We start from the raw sequence: 23015 nt of genomic DNA, 5'->3' as shown, positions 1-23015 counted from the left end.
ACAATATCGACAAAGTGACAAAACATACCTGATAATAAACAAAAAGCACAGCTTTTACAGTGTGTCTTCGCCCTTATAGCTTTTCTGTTAAAGGGAAAGTGCAATGCGTTTAGCATTCACATGTTTAAGTTAGACAAAAATAAATCAAAACCTCAATTTTAGTGAAAACACAAAATAGTGAAATATATATGAAAAATAAAGGTAGAAATATTATTTAAACATGAAAACTAGCTTCAAAAGTTATTTATAAAGTAAAGATTATTTGGGATTAATTAGAGCTTAGCAGACACCCACCTCTCCCATGTGCAGTCAGTGCAGAAAGGGAAGAGGCGGGCGCAAAACAGGAAATTAAACAACGCAAGCTCCCATAGAAATTTAAAGGAGAAGACGCACACAGTAACAAACACCTCAGGTATAGTTAATAAACATGTAAGGTAAAATACATATTTTGTGTAATTCTATACATAAAGTGAATTATAATTTTCATACCTGTTACATATATATATATATATATATATATATATATATATATATATATATATATATATATATATATATATATATATATATATATATATATAATTATTATTATTATCAGATAACAGATAAATCTGTTTTGCTTTTCTTTTTCACGCGCAGCAGCTTAGCCATTTTTATATAATTTATGATAATAATATTCCAGTTATACTACTGTATTTTTTTCTATATATAAGTCAAAACATTGTTTTTAAATTTGTTTTTCTATTTCTTTTCCCTTTTTTTGCGCGCAGCAGCTTTGCCTCTTTTTTTCTTTACTTTTTTTTTCAGCCGGCACCCAAGGGCATTTTCAAACTTTCTCCAGAAAGTCCACGGCGCGGCTCTGCTGGACTAATTACCCCGTCAAACTTTCCCTAATGAGGCTGTGAGCGCGAGCGGCACCGGCCGGGCTCCTGTCGCGGGCTGTAGGGGCGCAGGCGGTGGTCGTGCCGGCTTTCAGTCCGGTTGGAAGTCGGTCAGTCGCACAGATGTGAAGGTGTTCTCCGAATCTCCCTCCCTCTCCATCTCCCTGTGTTTTATGTCTGCGTCACAACAAGTCGAAGGAGAGCGAGAGAGAAAGAGAGAGAGGCAGAGATGATGATGATGGCGTCTCTCTCGGGCTGAATCTCCTGACGAGCACACGCTTGAAAGCATCAAACCGAGAGACATGAAGACGGACAGAGAGAGAGAGAGACGGACGGACGGACAGACGGTTGCGCACTGACGCGCGTTTGATCCGCCGCGACTCTCCAAAACGCGCCGATTATTCGGGACAGTGATTGAGACGCAGAACAACACCGGTCACCATCAGGCGTTTCATGTGAGACTGACATCTCTTCCCCGTCTCTGTGACCCCAGCAGAGCCGATCACTCCACACAGGTACATCCCGTGCACGTATGATCTGCCATGCGTGTTAATTGATATGTGCGTGCGCGCGCCGTCATGTGTGTCAGCTCTCCTGAGTTGCGCGCATTGATTAGTGCACATCTGGCCGCGCGGTTTTGCATGCATTGTTGTGGCATCTGCATATGCATTATGGTCGGTTGCATAAAGCAGCCAGGGTTTTTTTCCCTTCTTTTTTCTTTTTGATCATGTGTGGCACTGCAATGTGCATTGACTCTTCATCATTTATCCTACTGTACTGTATACTGTCGCTATGCACAGAGTTTAACCCTTTAGGCTGCTGCTGTTTGCTACTTGATTTGAAAGCCTCTGGATGTTTTGTGCACTCTTCTTTCCCGCTCTCTTCAGGATGGGGGGAGTCAGTGAAGGAGAGGATGTTTTGGCCAGGTGGAGCGATGGACTTTTGTATCTCGGCAATGTCAAACGAGTAAGTTTGCAGTTTCTCCAAGTTTGTTCGGAGGAGGGAAAGGTGATGCTGGTGAAGAGAATGAAAAAGCAAGTTTTGATAACTGCGACTTGTACTTGTGAAAACGAGTGTGGTGTTGTTTGTGATGTGTTTATCTTGCAGGTGGACAGTGTCAAGCAGTGCTGTTTGATCCGATTTGAGGATAACTCTGAATTCTGGGTCCTCAGGAAAGACATCCACTCGTGTAAGTTTAAAACTCAGAATTTTAAGTTACAAACTATGTGCGAACATCTTGGTGTGCAGCTTGACGTCAAAACGACATTAAACTGACATGAAGTATGATGTCAAAAAGCACATTAAAATTGCAAATCGACTTAATGTCAAAACCTTGACATCCATTTGACATCCACTTACTGATTCCCTTTTGACCACCAAAATGAAAAACACCAAAGGTAATATAATATAAGAGTAGTGTTGCTTGTTTGAAAGCTTAAATTTCAAAATTACAAAATTTACACTTGATTTTGTATCCCTACCAGGGGCTGACTTAACCAGTAACGGAGGTAATCAGTTGCTTAGGGCCCCATGGAATTAGGGGGTCCCTACCAATGCCAAGAACCCTATATTAACCATATACAGAGCATCTGGAAAGTATTTCGTAGTGCTTCATTTTTTACCACAATTTTTTTATGTTACAGCTTTATTCCAAAATGGATTAAATGCATTTACTTCCTCAAAATTCTACACACAATACCCCATAATGACAATGTGAAAAAAGATTTTTAAAAATAAAAAACCTGAAAAATCACATAAGTATTCACAGCCTTTGCCGTGAAGCTCTAAATTGAGCTCAGGTACAATCTGTTTCCACTGATCATTCTTGAGATGTTTCAGCAGCTTAATTGGAGTTCACCTGTGGTAAATTCAGTTGATTGGACATGATTTGAAAAGGCATACACCTGTCCATATAAGGTCCAAGGGTTGATAGTGCATGTCAAAGCACAAACCAAGCATGAAGACAAAGGAATTGTCTGTAGACCTCCGAGACAGGATTGTCTTGAGACACAAGGCTGGGGAAGGTTACAGAAAAATTTCCGCTGCTCTGAAAGTTCCAATGAGCACAGTGGCCTCCATCATCTGTAAGTGGAAGATGTTTGGAACCACCAGTACTCTTCCTAGAGTTGGCCGGCCATCTAAGCTGAGGGATCAGGGGAGAAGGGCCTTAGTCAGGAAGGTGATCGATAACCCGATGGTCACACTGTCTGAGCTCCAGCGTTCTTCTGTGGAGAGAGGAGAACCTTACAGAAGGTCAACCATCTGTGCAGCAATCCACCAATCAGGCCTGTATGGTAGAGTGGCCAGACGAAATGGCCCAGCCAGAGCCCAGATCCAAATCCTATTAAACATCTCTGGAGAGATCTGAAAATGGCTTTACACTGTCACTTCTCATCCAACCTGATAGAGCTTGAGAGGTACTGCAAAGAGGAATGGGTAAAAATTCCCAAAGACAGGTGTGCGAAGCTTGTGGCATCAAATTCAAAAAGACTTGAGGCTGTAATTGCTGCCAAAGGTTGTGAATACTTATGTACATGTGATTTTTCAGGTTTTTTTATTTTTAATAAATTTGCAACAATTTCAAAAAACTTTTTTCACAATTAATTTAATCCATTTTGGAATAAAGCTGTAAAATAAAAATAAAAAATGTGGAAAGAATGATGCGCTATGAATACTACGAATACTGGATTGTGAATTAAATTTGTTTAATGTTTTTTAAATTAATAATAAAATCCAATTACAAAAAATGGCTAATTAAATGTACATAGTTTATTTGGTGAGTTTATCGCATTTAATTTTACATTAAGAAGATAAAGGTTTCTTTAAACATTAAAATATATAAAATATACTTTAAATATATATATTTAACATGCAGTTTATTTATTAAAAAAAACTAATCTACGGAGAAAAAACATCTATAGAGAAAGAGAATGTTTTGGGTTACAGTGCTTGGGCCACATACCTGGAGTTGCTTAGGGCCCCTAAATCACTTAGTCAAAACTACCTTAATGTCAAAATGACATCCAATTGACATCAAGTGTGATGTCAAAAAGCACTTTAAAATTGTCTTAATGTCTAAATCTTGACGTCCAATTGACATCCACACATTGATTCCCTTTTGACCACCAAAATATCAAAACAGAAAGTATTATAATAAAGGAAAAGTCTTATTCATTTGAAAAATGTAATTAAAATTACAAAATTTACACTGGATTTTGTATCCCCAATGCATGTAAATTGCCTTGATGTCAGAATGACATCAAATTCACAGTAACTTTGGTGTCAAATACACATAAAAAAATCTTTTGACGCCAATGTTAGATGTCAATTTGTCAAGATGTCGTTTTGACATCAATTGATATCAAATCGATTAGCATTAATTATTTTGATCTCATTTAACATCAAGGTGCCCGCTGGGATTCAGAATGTAAAGAAAAAATATATTGCATTTTATATTTTACATAAAGAAAACAAAACCTTATTTTAGGACTGTTGTTGTTTATTTTACACATTCATTCATTCATTTTCCTTCAGCTTAGTTCCTTATTTATTAGGGGTCGCCACAGCGAAATGAACCTTCAACTTATCCAGCATATGTTTTACGCAGCCACAACCCAACAATGGGAAACTCTCCCATTCACACACTACGGTTAATTTAGTTTATTTAAACCTGTACCACATGTCTTTGGACTGTGGGGGAAACCAGAGCATCTGAAGGAAACCTACGCCAACATGAGGAGAACATGCAAACTCCACACAGAAATGCCGACTGACCCAGCCAGGACTCAAACCAGCGACCTTTTTGCTGTGAGGCAACAGTGCTAACCACTGCGCCAACGTGCCACATGTTTTACACATTTCAATGTTAAAAACATTTGATATAATTATTTTCTATTGTGCAAATTTTTGGCAGTTCTCATTGATTTTTACTTTATTTGCAAAAAAAAAGATATTTAATTGATCATAATTTATTTAAATGTACAATTCCTGCTATTAACAAACATCAAGTAAGACCTTTGTCTCATTAAGGTAGTTATTAAGGTAGTAGTTGGGTTTAAGTATTGGGTAGGATTATGGATAGAGTAAAATCATACATTATAAGTAACAATAAAAAGGTAATATCTTAATAAAAAGCAGGTAATAAACCATGAAGTTAATAGTGGTACTTATATTAAACTTTTACTGTTTATTTAATACCAACGTAAAATAAAACACAGTACAAAAACCAATTTGATGCATATACATAATTATATTTAATTAAATCTTTTTATATAATATGCATGTATAATTGCATTAATGAGATTGTTGGTGGGCAAAATCTGCTTCAAAACATACAAAAAGGTGGTTGATCAAACATCCCACTGTGCATCATGGCATCAAAAAGACATCCAATTGACATCAAGTATGATGTCAAAAAGCACATAAAAATTGCTAATCGACCTAATGTCAAAATCTTGACGTCTATTTGACATCCGCACATTGACATCTACACACCAAACTAATGACATAGAAAATATTATAATAGAAGTGTTATTCGTTTGACAGCTTACAATTATTCTAATTTACAACATTTACACTAAATTTTGTATCCCGTGCCTCATAAAAACATATAAAAATCTTTTGATGCCAATTTTAGATGTCAATAATCAATTGACATCAAATAGATTAGCATTTTTGGTGTGTTTTCCTCTGGGATCCAGAACATAAGGAAAAAATATATTATATTTTATATTTTGCATAAAGGAAACAAAGATTATTTTAGAAATGTTGCTTTATTTCACGCACTTCAACGTTAAAAACATTTGATAGAATTTTTTTTATTGTGTAAATTTCTGGTAATTTTCATTGATCTTTACTTTATTTAAAAAAAAAGTATGTTTATTTGTTTCCCCTTTATCTTAATGTACAATCCCTGCTGTTTACAAACTTAAACTAAGACTTTTAGCTGAATTAAGTGCCAATTTGCTCCTTATTAATAGTTATTAAGGTAGTATGGGGTCAAGTAGCATTATGCATAGAATAAGATCATACTTTATAAGTAACTTTATAATAAACATCCAATAGTGGAAAGTGAAACTTTTATTTCATAATTACCATTTATTTAATATATTCATGAAAGAAAACACACAAAAAAAAAACAATATGATGCATATACTTAATTATGTTTAATTATATTGTATTTTTTTTCATAATATTTTGCATTAATGAGATTGTTGGTGGGCAAAATCTGCTTATAAAAATATATATGAAAAGATGGTTGAACATGCTTATTTACTAATAGAGACTGAAGGTAGTTTTTCAACTTTTTTCATTTCATTTTCATTCTTTTTGGCTTAGTCCAGGGGTGACCAACCCTGTTCCTGGAGATCGACCTTCCTGCAGATTTCAGTTGCAACCCATATCAAACACACCTGCCTGTCATTATCAAGTGCTGTTCAGGTCCTAATTAATAACTTCAGGTGTGTTTGATCAGTGTTGGAGCTGAACTTTGCAGGAAGGTCGATCTCCTGGAACAGGATTGAGCCCCACTGGCTTAGTCCCTTTGTTATGAACCTGAATGAACCGCCAACTTATCCAGCATATGTTTTAGGCAGCGCATGCCCTTCCAGCTGGAGATCACGGGGAAACATTTTTTCATCTTTTTAATTTACTTTAAATGTAAAGCTTTCTAAACACATCTCTTTGGTCTATCAACAGTTTCGACCCATACAACTATATTATGTGCTTGTCAAATACTTCTTTGCTTAATATTTTCATTTGTAATGTTTTGTAATGTTATCAGCATGTCCCATTTTAGGCTGTTTTAATCAAATGTCCCCAGAATGTGTCTCTAAAATTGGTTCCTTTTTTAGGTGATAAAAAACACTGTTCTTATGTGTGTTTCTTTAAATGCAAATGAACTTCTGCCCCACCTTTCTTTACAGAAGAGGGTGGAGCCTTTACAACTCGTGCTTCAGTTACTCTGACAAAAACAAACGAATTATTTTAAAGCCTTGTCAGTTGTGTGACTCTTGATTAACATATAATGAATGAAGTGGATTTCTGTTTATAGAAGTAATTTTAAAAAGTGTGTAAAATGAGACGTATATTTCACAAGATAGATAAAGTTTTATTTTTGTTCATTTTGGTTTGTTCTGGACAGGTTTTGTGGGATAAGCTAAACTCTAGATATAGCATTAGACTATTGCACTCCAACAACAACATAAAGAAAGCTAAAAGTCTAATGCAAAAATAGTCAATAAAGGTACAAATGAATGCTAAAAAGATTAGGAAGAGAAAAAAAAGGAGAAAACGAAAAGAAAGACATTTGCACAGTGTTATTTTAAAACAATATGTATCTTGTTGGAGTAAAAAAAAAGGAAAATGGGGGGGTTGGGAGATGTCTCATATACTTATCATCTATAATGTGGCTGTTTACTAAATATACGTTGTATGTTTAAAGTTGGTTATGTATAATTCTTAGAATTGGCTTCCATCTTGCTTCAAATATATTCATCTGGAGTCTAAGGCTATACGTTCATTCATTCATTCATTTTCTTTTTGGCATAGTTCCTTTATTAATCTGGGGTTGCCACAGCAGAATGAACCGCCAACTTATCCAGCATATGTTTTACACAGCGGATGCTCTTCCAGCTACAACCCATCACTGGGAAACATCCATAAACACCCATTCACACACATACACTATGGACAATTTAGTCTACCCAATTCACCTGTACCGCATGTCTTTGGACTTGTGGGGGAAACCGGAGCACCCGGAAGAAACCCACGCCAACATGGAGAGATATAAGTTATTCTTTCAATTTCATAAATCTCTCATAGGTGGGTCTGATCTGAGCCAGGTAGATGTAATATATTTAAATGCTGCAATATGTCCCTTTTAAAACCTAAAACTGTCTTCTGTAGTGTAAATGACAGAGTTTGTTGTGTGTTGTGGTCAGTCTCTTCAGGAGGAGAGGAGGTTTGCTGTATCTGTGATTCGCCACCTCTTAAAGAACCTCTCGTAAACTGCCTCAAATGTCGCCACGGTATCGAAAAAAAACCCATCTTGATTCTTTCTATTAATCTTAGATTTAACTTGTATGCTTTGTACATGAATGCATTTGTTTGTTTCCTCAGGTTATCATCCAGAGTGCCATACCCCGTCCATAGAACCTGAAGTCGACCCCAACAGCTGGATTTGTCGCCAATGTGTCTTCGCAGTCGCAACCAAGGTTGTACCACAGATTTATTCTTCTCACTAAGTCATTTATTTATTTGATAAGATAAAACTGTAAAATTGCTAAATAATAATACAGTTAAAAATACAGTTTTCTCGGTGGCTCAGTGGTTAGCACTGTCACTGACCTCACAGCAAGAAGGTCACTGGTTCGAGTCCCAGCTGGGCCAGTTGGCATTTCTGTGTGGAGTTTGTATGTTCTCCCCATGCTGGCGTGGGTTTCCTCCGAGTGCTCCAGTTTCCCCCACAGTCCAAAGACATGTGCTATAGGTGAATTGAATAAGCTGAATGCGAGAGTGAATGGGTGTTTCCCAATACTGGGTTGCGGCTGAAAGGGCATCCACTATGTAAAACATATTCTGGAATAGTTGGTGGGTCATTCCGCTGTGGCGACCTCTGAAATAGAGACTAAGCCCAAGGAAAATGATTGAATGAATAAATGAATGAACTTGCATGGATTAATTAACAACAATGTGCGATAAGAAAATAAACAATGCAAATTTAGATCTCTCACAGACTTTAAATAAATACACAGAGCAGACTCTTTTTAAAAACAAAGAAACCAAAAACCATACTGATCTCAAACTTATTGTGTTTAAAAATGCTAAACATGAGCATCTCATTTTGCACACACAGCTTCAGTCTTGCAGTGTATCCACCATGGCTTACTGCACTTGACTGCGTGTTTATTGCATTGCAGCACTGCAGGTGACGGCGCTGCATTAAATGGGCTTGTGCTTTAATCCGTCTGTCAGAGCGCTCATTTCACAGGCCTTACATGCTGATTTGAAGATAAAACCATATCTCAATCCCCCCCCACCCTATTCGCACGACAAGAAATATTAATGACTTCCTCCAGCACGTCTTCTCCACATTCAATCTGCAGATGAAATGGCTGTTAAATGTGCTTATATGACAGGAGGGCTCATGTGTGTATCTGTGTGTGTGTGTGTGTGTTGTATCCTAGAGAGGAGGAGCGTTGAAAAGAGGACGCTTCGCTCGGCTCATGCAGATCATGAAAGTACGCTTGCCCTATCAGCTCTCATCTCTGGACTGGGACCCGCAGCACTTGACCAACCAGCAGCAGTGTTACTGCTATTGTGCTGGACCTGGAGAGTGAGTAATGCTTACTGTACAATTAATACTAATAGTTCATGTATAATTACAGTGGAATGGATTATTAGATCATGCTAGAATGGTAAATACTGTTTGCATTTAATTATTTGAAAGTATGTGTAAGTATGCAACAGTGTGAAGGAGTTTGGGGTTTAGTATTGCTTGTGGTTTATTCATTACACTGGAAATAGAGCAAGCATTGCCTTGTGGGTTATAGTGGTTTGCAGGGGCGTAGCAACCGGGGGGGACAGGGGGGATCCGTCCCCCTCACTTTTAGAAACAGACCATTTAGAAACAGGTGATTAATAATTATATGAACGTATGATCTCATGTACAGTAGCAGTCTCCCCCACTTTTAAAATGTCGGCTACGCCCCTGGTGGTTTGTGTAGTAATGTTCATAAAAGTGTGCCATTTTTGCAAGTAGGACATTTAGTTTTTTTATATTTTGCGTATTAATTAAAATGTTTATACAGTAGATAAACCAAATATTAAATAAATATTAAACAAAATAAACAAAAAATTAACTGCCTTTAACTACAAATTAAATTAAATGTATTTAGTTTGCAAAATATATTTTATAGGACAAAATAATTCACATTTTGTTGGCAAATGAAATGTTTTCTACTTTTAAAAAAAATTAATTAATAATTTACATCAAAATTAAACAAATTGAACTATAAATTTGATTTTCAGTACAATTTTTCAGCATTAAGTTCTAATGTTCTTAGTTTTATTGGATTAAAACAGGGCTGCTAGGTGGCGCAGTGGGTAGCATGTTCGCTTCACAGCAAGAAGGTCGCTGGTTCGAGCCTCGGTTGGGTCAGTTTGCATGTTCTCCCCGCATTCTGGGTGGTCCAGTTACCCCCACAATCCCAAAGACATGCGGTACAGGTGAATTGGGTAGGCTAAATTGTCAGTTCTGAATGAGTGTGTATGGATGTTTACCATTGATGGGTTGCAGCTGAAATGGCATCCGCTGCGTAAAACATATAGTGGATAAGTTGGCGGTTCATTCCGCTGTAGTGACCCCAGATTAATAAAGGGACAAAGGCGAAAAGAAAATGAATGAATGGATGGATAAAACAATGGATAAAATGAATGGATAAAAACAATGCACAATTTTGTTAAACTAAATTCTAAAGTTTTGTCCATAAATTTCTCTAATTTCTCCTAGCCTCTGTCAAACAAAACAAGTAGCAAATCAAACCTACATAGAAATATTAAAACTGACATATTTATAAAAAATTATATATATAAATAAATAAATATATATAAATAAATATATATATATATATATATAAATAAATAAATATATATATATATATATAGTTGAGGTCAGATATTCAGCTTAAAGGGCAATTTAATATTCAGCTTAAAGGGCAATTTAAAGGCGTAACTAGGTTAATTAGGTTAACAATGGTTTGTTCTGTTGACTATTGAAAAAAAATAAGTTAAAGGGGCTAATTATATTGACCTTAAAATAGTTCCTAAAAAATTTAAAACTGCTTTTATTCTATCCGAAATAAAACAAATAAGACTTTCTCCAGAAGAAAAAATATTATCAGACATACTGTGAAAATTTCCTTGCTCTGTTAAACATCATTTGGGAAATATTTATAAAAGAACAAAAAACAAATCAAAGAGGGGCTAATAATTCTGACTTCAACTGTATATACATTTAAAGTCAGAATTATTATCCCCCTGTTTATTTTTTTCTTCAATTTCTGTTTAACGTAGAGAAGATTTTTTCAACACATTTCTAAACATAATAGTTTTACTAACTGATTTATTTTATTTTTGCTATGATGACAGTAAATAATTTTTACTAGATATTTTTTAAGACACTTACAGTTTTAAGTGACATTTAAAGGCTTAACTAGGTTAATTAGGTTAACTAGGCAGGTAAGGGTAATTAGGCAAGTTATTGTATAATGATGGTTTGTTCTGTAGACTATCGAAAAAATATATAGCCTAAAGTGGCTAAAATTTTGACCTTAAAATGGCTTTGAAAAATTTAAAACCTGCTTTTATTCTAGCCTAAATAAAACAAATAAGACTTTCTCCAGAAGAAAAAATATTATCAGACATACTGTGAAAATTTCCTTGCTCTGTTAAACATCATTTGGGAAATATTTATAAAAGAAAAAAAAATTCATCCTCTTAAAGTGCGCCTCAAAGTCTGTGTCAAATCAAAATTCATTATGTTAATTTAGCTTGCTCATATTATTTTTCTTTAGGTAAACAATTAATCTGTGCAAGTTAATCCACAAAAAAGGTTTGTTCTTCAGTCAAAGTCTGACTGTTTTCTTCCACATTTGGAGTGTTAATCCCTCTTTGTTGTTATCAGTTTGATGCTTCAGCCACAATATTCTTAACCACGCCCCTTTTACCATTAGTTTGGTATGAGGGAATGATGCAAAGAAAGAAAGCCCCGCCCTCTACTCAATATTCCGTTTCAGTTGGAAGTACATCAACATAGCGAAAAAGTCCCAAAAACTTACGGTTTACACAGACTTTGTTCATTTATTCATTTAAATCAGTCCCTTTTTTATCAGGGATCACCACAGCGTAATGAACCGCCAACTATTCTGGCATGTTTTATGTAGCGGATGCCCTTTCAGCAACAACCCAGTACTGGGAAACACCCATATACTCTCACATTCACTTATACACTACCGCCATTTTAGTCCATTCAATTCACCTATAGAGCATGTCTTTAGACTGTGGGGAAAACCGGAGCACCCGGAGGAAACCCTACACTAACATGAGAAAGACATGCAAACTCCACACAGAAATCCAGCTAGGACTCAAACCAGCAACCTTCTTGCTGTGAGGCGATGGTGCTAACCACTGAGCCACCATGCCACCTATTACTTTATGCATCTAACCATTTTTTTCTGTGCACTGTAATGCAGAATGTGTATGAAACAGATTCATATTTTCATTATAACGTGTGTGTTTTAAGGTGGAATCTGAAGATGCTGCAGTGTGGCAGCTGTGGACAGTGGTTTCATGAAGCCTGCACTCAGTGCCTGAGCAAACCGCTTCTGTATGGAGATCGGTGAGGCCATTATTCAGCACAGACTGTTACTAAACTCATTGAGTGTAAAGCTTTTTCATGGCCGTCTCCTTTTCACCTTTCAGCTTTTATCAGTTCCAGTGCTCCGTCTGCAGCAATGGAGCAGAGAGCGTCCAGAGGCTGCCCATGACCTGGTGAGAGTCTGAATCCAGAGACAGAGAGCATCTGTAGTTGGAGGCGCCTGACCAGCTCAATGTTTCCTCCTTCTGTTGTATTGCAGGGTAGATTTGGCCCATTTGGTGCTGTATCACCTCTCTCTGTGCTGCAAGAGGAAGTACTTCGATTTCGATCATGAAATCATGTCGTTTGCAAATGAAAACTGGGAGTCTTTGCTTCTTGGCACGGTAGGAAAAAAATATTCATTCGTTCTTTCATTTTCTTTTCGGCTTACTTAGTCCCTTTATTAGTCTGGGGTCACCACAGCGGAATGAACCGACAATTTATCCAGTATATGTTTTACACAGCGGATGCCATTCCAGCTGCAATTTAGTACTGGGAAACACTAATGTCACCATGTTTTTGGACTTGTGGGGGAAACCGGTGCACCCAGAGGAAACTCACACCAACACGAGGAGAACATGCAAACTCCACACAGAGATGCCAACTGACCCAGCCGGGACTCGAACCAGCGACCTTCTACCCACTTGGCCACTGCGCCGCCTTGAGAAAAAAAAAATTATTATTATTATTATTGCACAGCATGATTTTGTATTGTGTGCTCATACATATATATATATATATATATATATATATATATATATATATATATATATATATATATATATACATAGTGGGTACAGAAAGTATTCAGACCCCCTTAAATTTTTTACACTGTGTTATATTGCAGCCATTTGCTAAAATCATTCAAGCTCATTAATGTACACACAGCACCCCGTATTGACAGAAAAACACAGAATTGTTGACATTTTTGCAGATTTATTAAAAAAGAAAAACTGCAAATATCAAATATATATACTGTGTGTGTGTGTGTGTATATATATATATATATATATATATATATATATATATATATATATATATATATATATATATATATATATATATAAAAAGAGGAAATAAATAAGTAAATATGGTATTAATTAGGGTTAATTAGGTAATGAATATTTATTAAAGGGGTCTAATAGTAGTTTTTTGTATATGTGTGTGTGTGTGTGTGTGTGTGTGTGTGTGTGCGTGTGTAGACATACAGAAAAATGTCCCTGTTCTGTTAAACATCACATTTAATTATTTGAAAAAGAATACAAATTTCTAATAATAATAGTTTTGCTAATAGTTTTGTCTTCAACTGTAAAATAATTAATTAATTTAAAAAATAATTAATTAATTTAAATAGCAAGTAGCAAACCAAAAATAAAAATATTAAAAACTACAAAAAGTGATACAAATGCTCAAAACAACGTAAAATCTAATTAAATTAACAACATCTACAATTTTTTTATATATTTAAACATATTATTTACATTTTTTTATTTTATTTTATGCAATATTACGCTAAATACAATATAAAGGGGCAGCACGGTGGCTCAGTGGTTAGCACTGTCGCCTCACAGCAAGAAGGTTGCTGGTTCGAGTCCCGACTGGGCCAGGTGGCTTTTCTATTTGGAGTTTGCATGTTCTCCCCGTGTTGGTGTCGGTTTCCTCCGGGTGCTCCGGTTTCCCCCACAGTCTAAAGACATGCCCTATAGGTGATTTGGATGAACTGAATTTGCCATAGTGTAAGAGTGTTTGTGTATGTGAATAAGTGTGTATGGGTGTTTCCTAGTGATGGGTTGCGACTGGAAATACACCCACTGCATAAAACATATGCCGGATTAGTTTGCGGTTCATTCTGCTGTGGCCACCCTTGATAAATAAGGGACTAAGCCGAAGGAAAATGAATGAAAGAATTCAGTTATTTATTGGGGGCCTATTTCCAGGGGCCCTAAGCGGATGCTTACTTTGCTTATTAGTTAAATTCACCCCTGAATATAGTGTTGTTTCTAAAATAAAGATCATTAATTCTCTATCAATTATAAATTCCACATGCTTCAGACTAGCAAAAGAACTCAAATCATCAATTCACATATTTGTGCTATGAAGTACATCAGTGCTTCAATTCACCCATGGACTTTTTCATAAAAGAAACGTCAGCACAGAAAAGAAAACAGCAGCCGGCGAGCGATTTTTCCAAGTTTTTCAGCCTGTAAATGGGGTCATTTTGGATTTGGTGTCGACTTGAATGTATTCCCGAGTATACTTTTGAATACTCTCTCCTGCAGTTTGTGGTCAATCTGAGCTCTTACCTTTCAAATGCATTTGTTCCACGCCGCCTTTCATTCCTCTCTGTATTTGTGTCTCTCAGCTGTCAGACACGCCGAGGCAAGACCGTTGCCAAAACCTGCTCAACGCTTTAAACTCCCACAAAGACAGGTGAGACACGGATTACGCTCGGAAAAAGGCTGATTTCCATACGGCAGCCCATAGGGGTGTACTGCGGTGCACATTTGCAATATTATCAGCAAAAGCATTACTGTAATTGCTTTACATTATAAGTGGTTTTCCCCTCCCCACAAATAGTGTTTTGATAGCTGACGGTGGTTCCGTCTTTCAGAATAAATAATTTAAAGTCCATTTCCATTTTCTTTCTGTCAAGGTTAGTGGTTGATGCCCGCTCATACGCTGGCGCTTAAATAACTGAATCAGATGTTTTAGTTTGGCGGCCAGAAACAAATAAAAATCTGTCAGCGAAGCCTGAGAAGCAGCAGTTGAATACAAATGCAATCTGATTTGGGTTTATCCTAAAGGTTCGTCTCCGGGAAGGAAATCAAGAAGAAGAAGTGTCTCTTCGGGCTCCAGGTTCGGGCTCCACCCCCTCTGTCATCCGACCAATCACCGTTCATCGCCGAACAGCCAATCAACATCACCCACAGGAGAAGGTCAGAGATGACAGGGCAGGTGGCGAATAGTATCTGGATAAAGCCTTTATGATGCAAGCTGAGATTGCATCACTCAACGATGCAATGTCAGACACAATGCACTCAAATGGAGCGAGTGACGTCACTGTGAGGGGTCTGCAGCCACAAATGTTTTACTAGTTTCTGAAGAGTAAAACTAAATATTTATTTATTTAATGTGTGGAGGGTTTAGTGGATCCCGAGAAGTAAAGTTCGTCGGTTTATTTTTTATTTATTAAGTCGGTTAATAAATTATCATAATGTTACATATAAATCTGTGCAAATCTGTGCAAAGAAAAATTATAATTTGAAAATGTTAATTTAAAAATAAATATATTAAAATATAGACTATAAGAATTTGACGTGGATTTTAAAGAGCCCCTATTATACATGAAATAGGGTCATATTTAGGTTGTAAGGGTCTCCAACAACAGTCTAATATGCATGCAAGGTCAAAAAAAACACTGTCATGGTCTTATAACCTGCATTTATTTTTACCTAATTATCCCAGCGACTCCCATATGAATCATTCAGCGATTGGACCGATGACAGCCTGCTGCGATTGGTCGACACTGACAGCCTTCAGCACGAGACAGAGTGAAATGCCTAGCAGCTAATCAACAATATAAAAGTAGTCACAGTGCACACACGCTTCATAGTGGATGTTGGCTGCCAGTGGGCAGATGCCTAGAGCGCCAGTTCAGCTTGCTGGGCGCAAATTAGACACCTCACCTCGAACCTGAGCTGAACTATTTTGAAACTTGACCGTTGCATGTGTGTAGGAACAGCTGACGATCTGTAAACAAAACGGCATGCGTCGCGTTTTCAACGTGGCTTTACACGCAATATGAGAATATTGCGAGTTAACCTGATACAGCACACGCGGTTACAAGTAACAAAACACAACTAAATACATAATGTGCAAGCTAGAGTAAACGAGGCAATAATTTTAATCGCACGTACTTACACTTGTGAAATAGAGGAAGAAACTGATCCATGATGCACTGATCCATGTTCTGACAGTCTTTACTGATCCTTCCTTTAACAAATGGCCGATGAAGTCTTCTTTGTAAGCATGTAATTTCCAGAAGCACTCGAACTGCTCAAGGCTGGGTGGCTATAATGCGGGGCAGTCTATCTTTGAGTAGACTGTCAATAATATCCATCTGCACAGCGTGACTTCATTCGACCGGTGTCTGTGTGTGGGGCTTTTTTTCTGTTAGTGGGCGGGGCCGCAGGTTTCAAATCTCCCGGGTTTGTGCATGCAACTACTTGTGTTTCGTAGTCGCGTCATCACGAAACACCTAATGACTCGTTATGACTCGTATCAAGACGACTTGTTTGAAGCACTATGAGTCGACTCTTGTATAGATGAATCAATAGTTTTAAACACTGTACACTTACAGATTTAAGCCTTAGCTGGATATTTCACTTCACTTAGAGCTGTGTTACACACTACATGGAAGGGCATTTTTAAAAACACATAATATGGGCTCTTTAACACAAGGTAAAATTAACTTCAATAGATTTTTCTTTCAATTTTATAATTATTAGTTGATTTTCCAAACAGCAGACAAAACAAAACATTAGTTTAAACAGTTTTTATATTTTGTAATAATTCATTTGAACATATTTTGTTTAATATCATGTTAATCAACAATTAAAAAATGTAAATAATTTAAAAAATTTTATTTTTATTATTATTTTAATTAATAAAAAGACAATGTTTGCCAAGATCCAAATAAGGACAACAAAAACATCTCTAGTATGACACAATAGGTAAAAAAAAACAATAAAACAAATTATATATACTGTATACACACACAATGTATATTAATTTTATATAATATTTAAATTAGTTAAATATAGAAAGGAGTTCCACAGGGTTCAGTACTGGGGCCTCTTCCTTTTACAACACTTTAAAACCCAAAAGTCAACTTTATCAAATGAAATGAGTGTAGTTAACTCAAAATTGACTGAAAGTTAATTCTACTCATTTGAAAAGAGTTTTGAAAGTTGCTTCTATACCTCATCACTTCAACTTAAATGGGGTTTGTTCACAGTACTCATAAAGATTAGTTTAGCTCAAATGGTTTGTTGCAATCGGTTTCCTCAAACGGTTTGAGTTGCCTTAACTTATTGGGTTTTACAGTACTCAGTTGGTTTGAGTTCTCTTCATTTATTGGGTTTAACTGTGCTCAAATTGCTTTGTTTACTCAAATGTAATAAGTTCACAGTACTCATTAGGATTAGTTTTTGAACTTAAATGGTTTGTTGCAATCGGTTTCCTCAAATGGTTTGAGTTACCTTAACTTTTTGGGTTTTACAGTGTATATACATAAATAATATTGATCTAAATATCAAAAATGAAATTTTTCATTATTATCCTGATGATACAGTCATACACAGCTGCATCTACACCTAATCTGGCCCTTTCTCAACTACAGATCGCTTTTAATGTACTTCAACATAATTTATCTCAGTTAAACCTAGTTTTAAATGCCGTTAAAACAAAATTTATGTTATTTTCAAGAGTTCACACTTAGCTGATTATTGATAATAAAGCTTGTTTGGCATGCTGTCCCGGGAGAGAGCCCTGAGCTTATGAGATCCTCGAGCCCTGGGCTCCCTCCCATTTGCAGGGCGAGAGGGGAGTTTCGGTCACAGGATATTTATTTACTGTTTGTTCCTAAAGTGCGGTCTGAGATGGAAATTTAAAAAAAGTAAAAATGATTTAGAAATTGAAACACAGGCTTGTAGATGTTTTGAATAGTTTGTTTGTCAATGGGTGATTCATGTTGTGACATGTATACTGCCTAATCTAGGCCTAATCTTGTCCAGGACGCTCTTGTAAAAGAGGTGTTTAATCTCAATAGGTCTTTCCTGGTAAAATAAAGTTTATAATAATTTAATAATAATAATTTGAAATAATTACTGATGGTCTTTTTAGGACCATGTTGGAAAACTCAAAAAACGGGACACAAAAACAGCACTAGCACATCAAGTCTGAAATCAATTTTTTAATAATTTATATTTTGTTAGAAACATTTTCTTAAAGTATCTGATAATTCAAATAATTACTTACAGTTTTTATAACTACGTTTACAAATTGAAAAAAACAGGCATGACACTGCTAGCAGGAAAGATTTAAAACATTTTACAATAAATCAAATCATCAATAATTATAATAATAAATGTACTATTGATATCCCAAACAGATATTTATATATAACATTTTATATTTTCCACAATTTTTATTCATTTTATCTTTCAATAAAAACAAAGCATGAAGTAAAGAGTAAGTATGATTGTAGATGTTGTTGTTGAAGTGAGTGGTTGTCTTGTCTCCAGCCCGTCATCAGTGTCCTGTCAGCGGAGAGCAGTGGCTCCGGATGTGCGTAAACCCAAACGTCGGGTCACTGAGACACAGGTCAGTGCAGAAACAGAAATCAAACATCCCTGTCAGAGTTCGTACACGCACGCACGCACGCACACACACACACACACACATACACACACACACACACACACACACAGTTGGGCTTGTTTTTCTTGTAGTCTTTTAATTATTTTTTGCAAGATGCAGAAAAATCAAGAAGTGTCTACTCTTGCAAGTAGCCATAAATGCATAGCTCACATAAGTGATTGCAGGCATCCATTTTGTATTCTACCAGTTTGGTTTTATTTTGTTTTCTTTTCATTATCCATCTTAACTATTAATAATTTAATTTATTTTTGGTTTAGTCCCTTTATTAATCTGGGGTCGCCACAGTGAAATGAACCGCCAACTTATCCAGCATGTTTTACGCAGTGGATGCCCTTCCAGCTGCAACCCAGTACTGGGAAACACCCATACACACTCAATCACACATATACACTACAGCCAATTTAGCTTACCCAATTCACCTATACCTCATGTCTTTGGACTTGTGGGGGAAACCAGAGCACCAGGAGGAAACCCACGTGAACATGGGGAGAACATGCAAACTCCACTCAGAAATGCCAACTGACCCAGCCGAGGCTCAAACCAGCAACCTTCTTGCTGTGAGGCGATCATGCTATACTGCACCACTGCGTTGCCCCATGCTATTCACTTGTGTTCAATAAATAAAGTTTGCATAGAAATATATATATATATATATATATATATATATATATATATATATATATATATATATATATATATATATATATATCTTTTTTTGGTCAAAATTTCACACCTATATGCCCTTTAAACGGATCATGTTCATTATATTTAATAGCTGATCCTGTGTTTTTTAAGTCTTGTCCAGCAGGAGTTGCAGCAGACACTCTTGACCGTGTGCCGTGCTGTCGTGGTTATGAAGGATCAAACCTGTACAACTCCAGAAAACCAGACGAGGAGATGAATCTGGGGTCAGTAACAGCAGCACATCTACAACTGCTGGGAAATTCACATCATACATCAACACGTGTTTCTGCAACGCAATAAAAAAAGTATTTGCAATTCTTTATGTCAAAATTATATCTTTTACCTTAAAAAAAAGTCCAAAGTAGAAGAGATAAACTTTGAATTGTGACACGGCTAGTTAGAAAAATAAATACATATTTTTTTAGCCTTCCTGTAATTTTCTTTCCCGTAATATGGACTCAAAATTGTACCCTTGGAAAGACTCTGCCCCAATGACTGTTCTTGTGTTTTAATTTCTGAGAGTGTATACAGTACAGAAGTGTTTGTGTGTTTCAGTTCACCGCCGAAGAGAATGTTTGCTCTCTATCATCCATCATACAACGCATCTCAGGACCTGTCTAGAGCTCTTCACCACTACAGGTCTGTCTGTCAGCAAAATATACACACTCAAATCACACGAACTTCATCCTGGCATCAATTATTCAGCTCATCTTATTCTATACTGTATGCTTTTTGCTGTATCTTTTCTATACACTTTGACTATATCTTAGAAGGACACAGCCATATCACCCTGCAGCCCAATATCAGTTAGTCACTGAAGTTAAGCAGGGCTGAGCTTGGTCAGTATATGGGTGGGAGACCACATGGGAACAGTAAGTTGCTGTTGGAAGTGGTGTTAGTGAGGCCAGCCAGGGGTGCTCAACCTGTGGTCTGTGTAAATGCGAATGCCCCAGTAATAGTGAAGGGGACACTATACTGTCAGTGAGCTCCATCTTTCTGATGAGACGTTAAACCAAGGTGCTGACTTTCTGTGGTCATTATAAAATCCCACGTCTCCTGAAGAGTAGGGGTATAACCTCGGTATCCTGGCCAAATTCCTTCCATTAGCCTTTATCCATCATGGCTTACCAATCATCCCCATCCACTGAATTGGCTGTATCACTGTCTCTCCACTCCCCCTATAGCTGGTGTGTGGTGAGCACACTGGCGCCGTTGTCCTGTGGCTGCTGTCGCATCATCCAAGTGGATGCAGCACACTGGTGGTGGTGGTGGTGGTTTCCCTTGTGTCATGTCTTCTTGTGGCATATTAAACGTAACATTTTTTTCTTTTTTTTTGTTGTTTTATTATTATTTTTATGTATTGTTTGGGTTTTGTGAAGAAGGTCGCTGGTTCGAGCCTTGGCTGGGTCAGTTGGCATTTCTGAGTGGAGTTTGCATTTTCTCCCCCGGTTTCCCACACAAGTCCAAAGATGTGGTACAGGTGAATTGGATATGCTAAAATTGACTGTAGTGTGTGTGTGTGTGTGTGTGTGTGTGTGTGAATGAGTGTGTATGGGTGTTTCCCAGTGATGGGTTGCAGTTGGAAAGGCAATTTTCAGCTGCGTAAAGCTTACAGTATGCCTGAAAAGTAGGTGGTTCAATCCGCTGTGGTGACCCCAGATTAATAAAGGGACTAAGCCGAAAAGAAAATGAATGAATGAATGTTTGGGCCTTTTCCCAAAATCTGGTTCAATTACATTAACATTCTGGTGTCAACAGCTTCATTAGAAACGTTATTCCCAGGAAAAAAACATGATGTGTTGAATCCCCTCCCCCCTCCCCGCCGATGGCTCAGTTTCATCTCTCTTTACATGTCTGATGTTGTCCTCCTCAGTGCAGAGGACCCTTGTGGACTTCCAGCTCCCTGCCTTCCGTGCTCTGTGTCGTCGGCTCACGCACCGGCACAGCGTTATGAAAGCTGCCCTTCTCTCTTCCTGCGGGACGTGCCGCCCTTTCACAGTCCCGTGGGCATGGCTGCGCCGGCGGGCATGGGCTGGGCAGGAGGAGACGCTGTCCGAATCCTTGCCCGACGCGTGACGGCTGACGGAAAGCTCCAATACCTGGTGGAGTGGGGGAATGTGAGCGTCTACTGAAAACACCATCGGCAGAGACCCAGGAAAGGGCTACAGACGTCCAGATGAACTGCTAGAAAAATGTGAGAGGCTGTTTGGGACGAAACACTTGTACAAATATATGTTTGCTCATACATTCACCGACCACTTTATTAGGTACACCTTACTCAAAACTGTCTTAATCCTCTATGCCCTTCATGGCATAGATTCAACAAGGTACTGGAAATATTCCTTTTTGGAATAGATATTTTGGTCCATATTGACATGATAACATCACGCAGTTGCTGCAGATTTGTTTGGTGCACATCAATGATGCGAATCTCCCATTCCACCACATCCCAAATGTGCTCTATTGGATTGAGATCTGGTGACTGTGGAGGCTATTTGAGTACAGTGAACTCATTGTCATGTTCAAGAAACCAGTCTGAGATGATTCGCGCTTTTTGACATACCATGCTATTCTGCTGGAAGTAGCCATCAGAAGATGGGTACACTGTGGTCATAAAGGCATGGACAGCAAAAATACTCAGGTAGGCTGTGGTGTTGACATGATGCTCAGTTGCCACTAATGGGCTCAAATTGTGCCAAGACAATATCCCCCACACCATTACACCACCACCACCAGCCTGAACCGTTGATACAAGGTAGGATGGATCCATGCTTTCATGTTGTTGATGCCGAATTCTGACCCTACCATCTGAATGTTGCAGCAGAAATCGAGACTTAACAGACCAGGCAACGTTTTTCCAATCTTCTATTGTCTAATTTTGGCGAGCCTGCGTGAATTGTAGCCTCAGTTTCCTGTTCTTAGCAGACAGGAGTGGCACCCAGGGTGGTCTTCTGCTGCTGTAGCCCATCTGCCTCAAGGTTGGATGTGTTGTGTGTTCAGAGATGCTCTTCTGTATACCTCGGTTGTAACGAGTGGTTATTTGAGTTACTGTTGTCTTTCTATCAGCTTGAACCAGTCAGGCCATTCTCCTCTGACCCTTGGCATCAACAAGGCATTTGTGCCCACAGAACTGTCGCTCACTGGATATTTTTTCTTTATTTGGGAAATCATCTCTGTAAACCCTAGAGATGGTTGTGCATGAAAATCCCACCCTGTCTGGCAACAACCATGCCACGTTCAAAGTCAACTTAAATCACCTTTCTTCTCCATTCTTATGCTCGGTTTGAACTGCAGCAGATCGTCCTGACCATGTCTACATGCCTAAATGCATTGAGTTGCTGCCATGTGATTGGCAGAAAGAAATTTGCGTTAGCAAGCAGTTGGACAGGTGTACCTAATAAAGTGGCCGGTAAGTGTATATACCAAACATCTTTGGTGGGATGAAACCCAATAAACACAAATATGTTTCCTCATGTATATACAGTTGAAGTCAGAATTATTAGCCCTCCTGTGAATTTTTTATTCTTTTTTTAACCATTTCCCAAATGATGTTTAACAGAGCAAGGAAATTTTCACAGTATTTATAATAATAT

The 23015-nt window shown here is 37.5% G+C and overlaps 1 protein-coding gene across 1 annotated transcript; it reads left to right on the top strand.

Moving 5' to 3' along the window:
- Positions 1-1025: 1025 nt before the first annotated feature.
- phf1 (PHD finger protein 1) lies at positions 1026-22793 on the top strand. The gene is made up of 15 exons (XM_056475615.1): positions 1026-1396; positions 1769-1847; positions 1989-2070; positions 7823-7909; positions 8001-8095; positions 9068-9216; positions 12184-12279; positions 12363-12431; positions 12518-12641; positions 14660-14727; positions 15102-15233; positions 18603-18681; positions 19534-19646; positions 19978-20061; positions 21296-22793. The coding sequence occupies exons 2-15, from the start codon at positions 1770-1772 to the stop codon at positions 21552-21554; spliced, it is 1515 nt and encodes a 504-aa protein (XP_056331590.1). The 5' UTR covers positions 1026-1396; position 1769; the 3' UTR covers positions 21555-22793.
- The last annotated feature ends 222 nt before the right edge of the window (positions 22794-23015 follow it).

This window comes from Danio aesculapii, chromosome 16 (genome assembly GCF_903798145.1).
Source record: "Danio aesculapii chromosome 16, fDanAes4.1, whole genome shotgun sequence".
Lineage (NCBI taxonomy): Eukaryota > Metazoa > Chordata > Actinopteri > Cypriniformes > Danionidae > Danio > Danio aesculapii.
The sequence above is the reverse complement of the archived record's forward strand: the minus strand, read 5'-3'. Positions and strand labels throughout refer to the sequence as shown.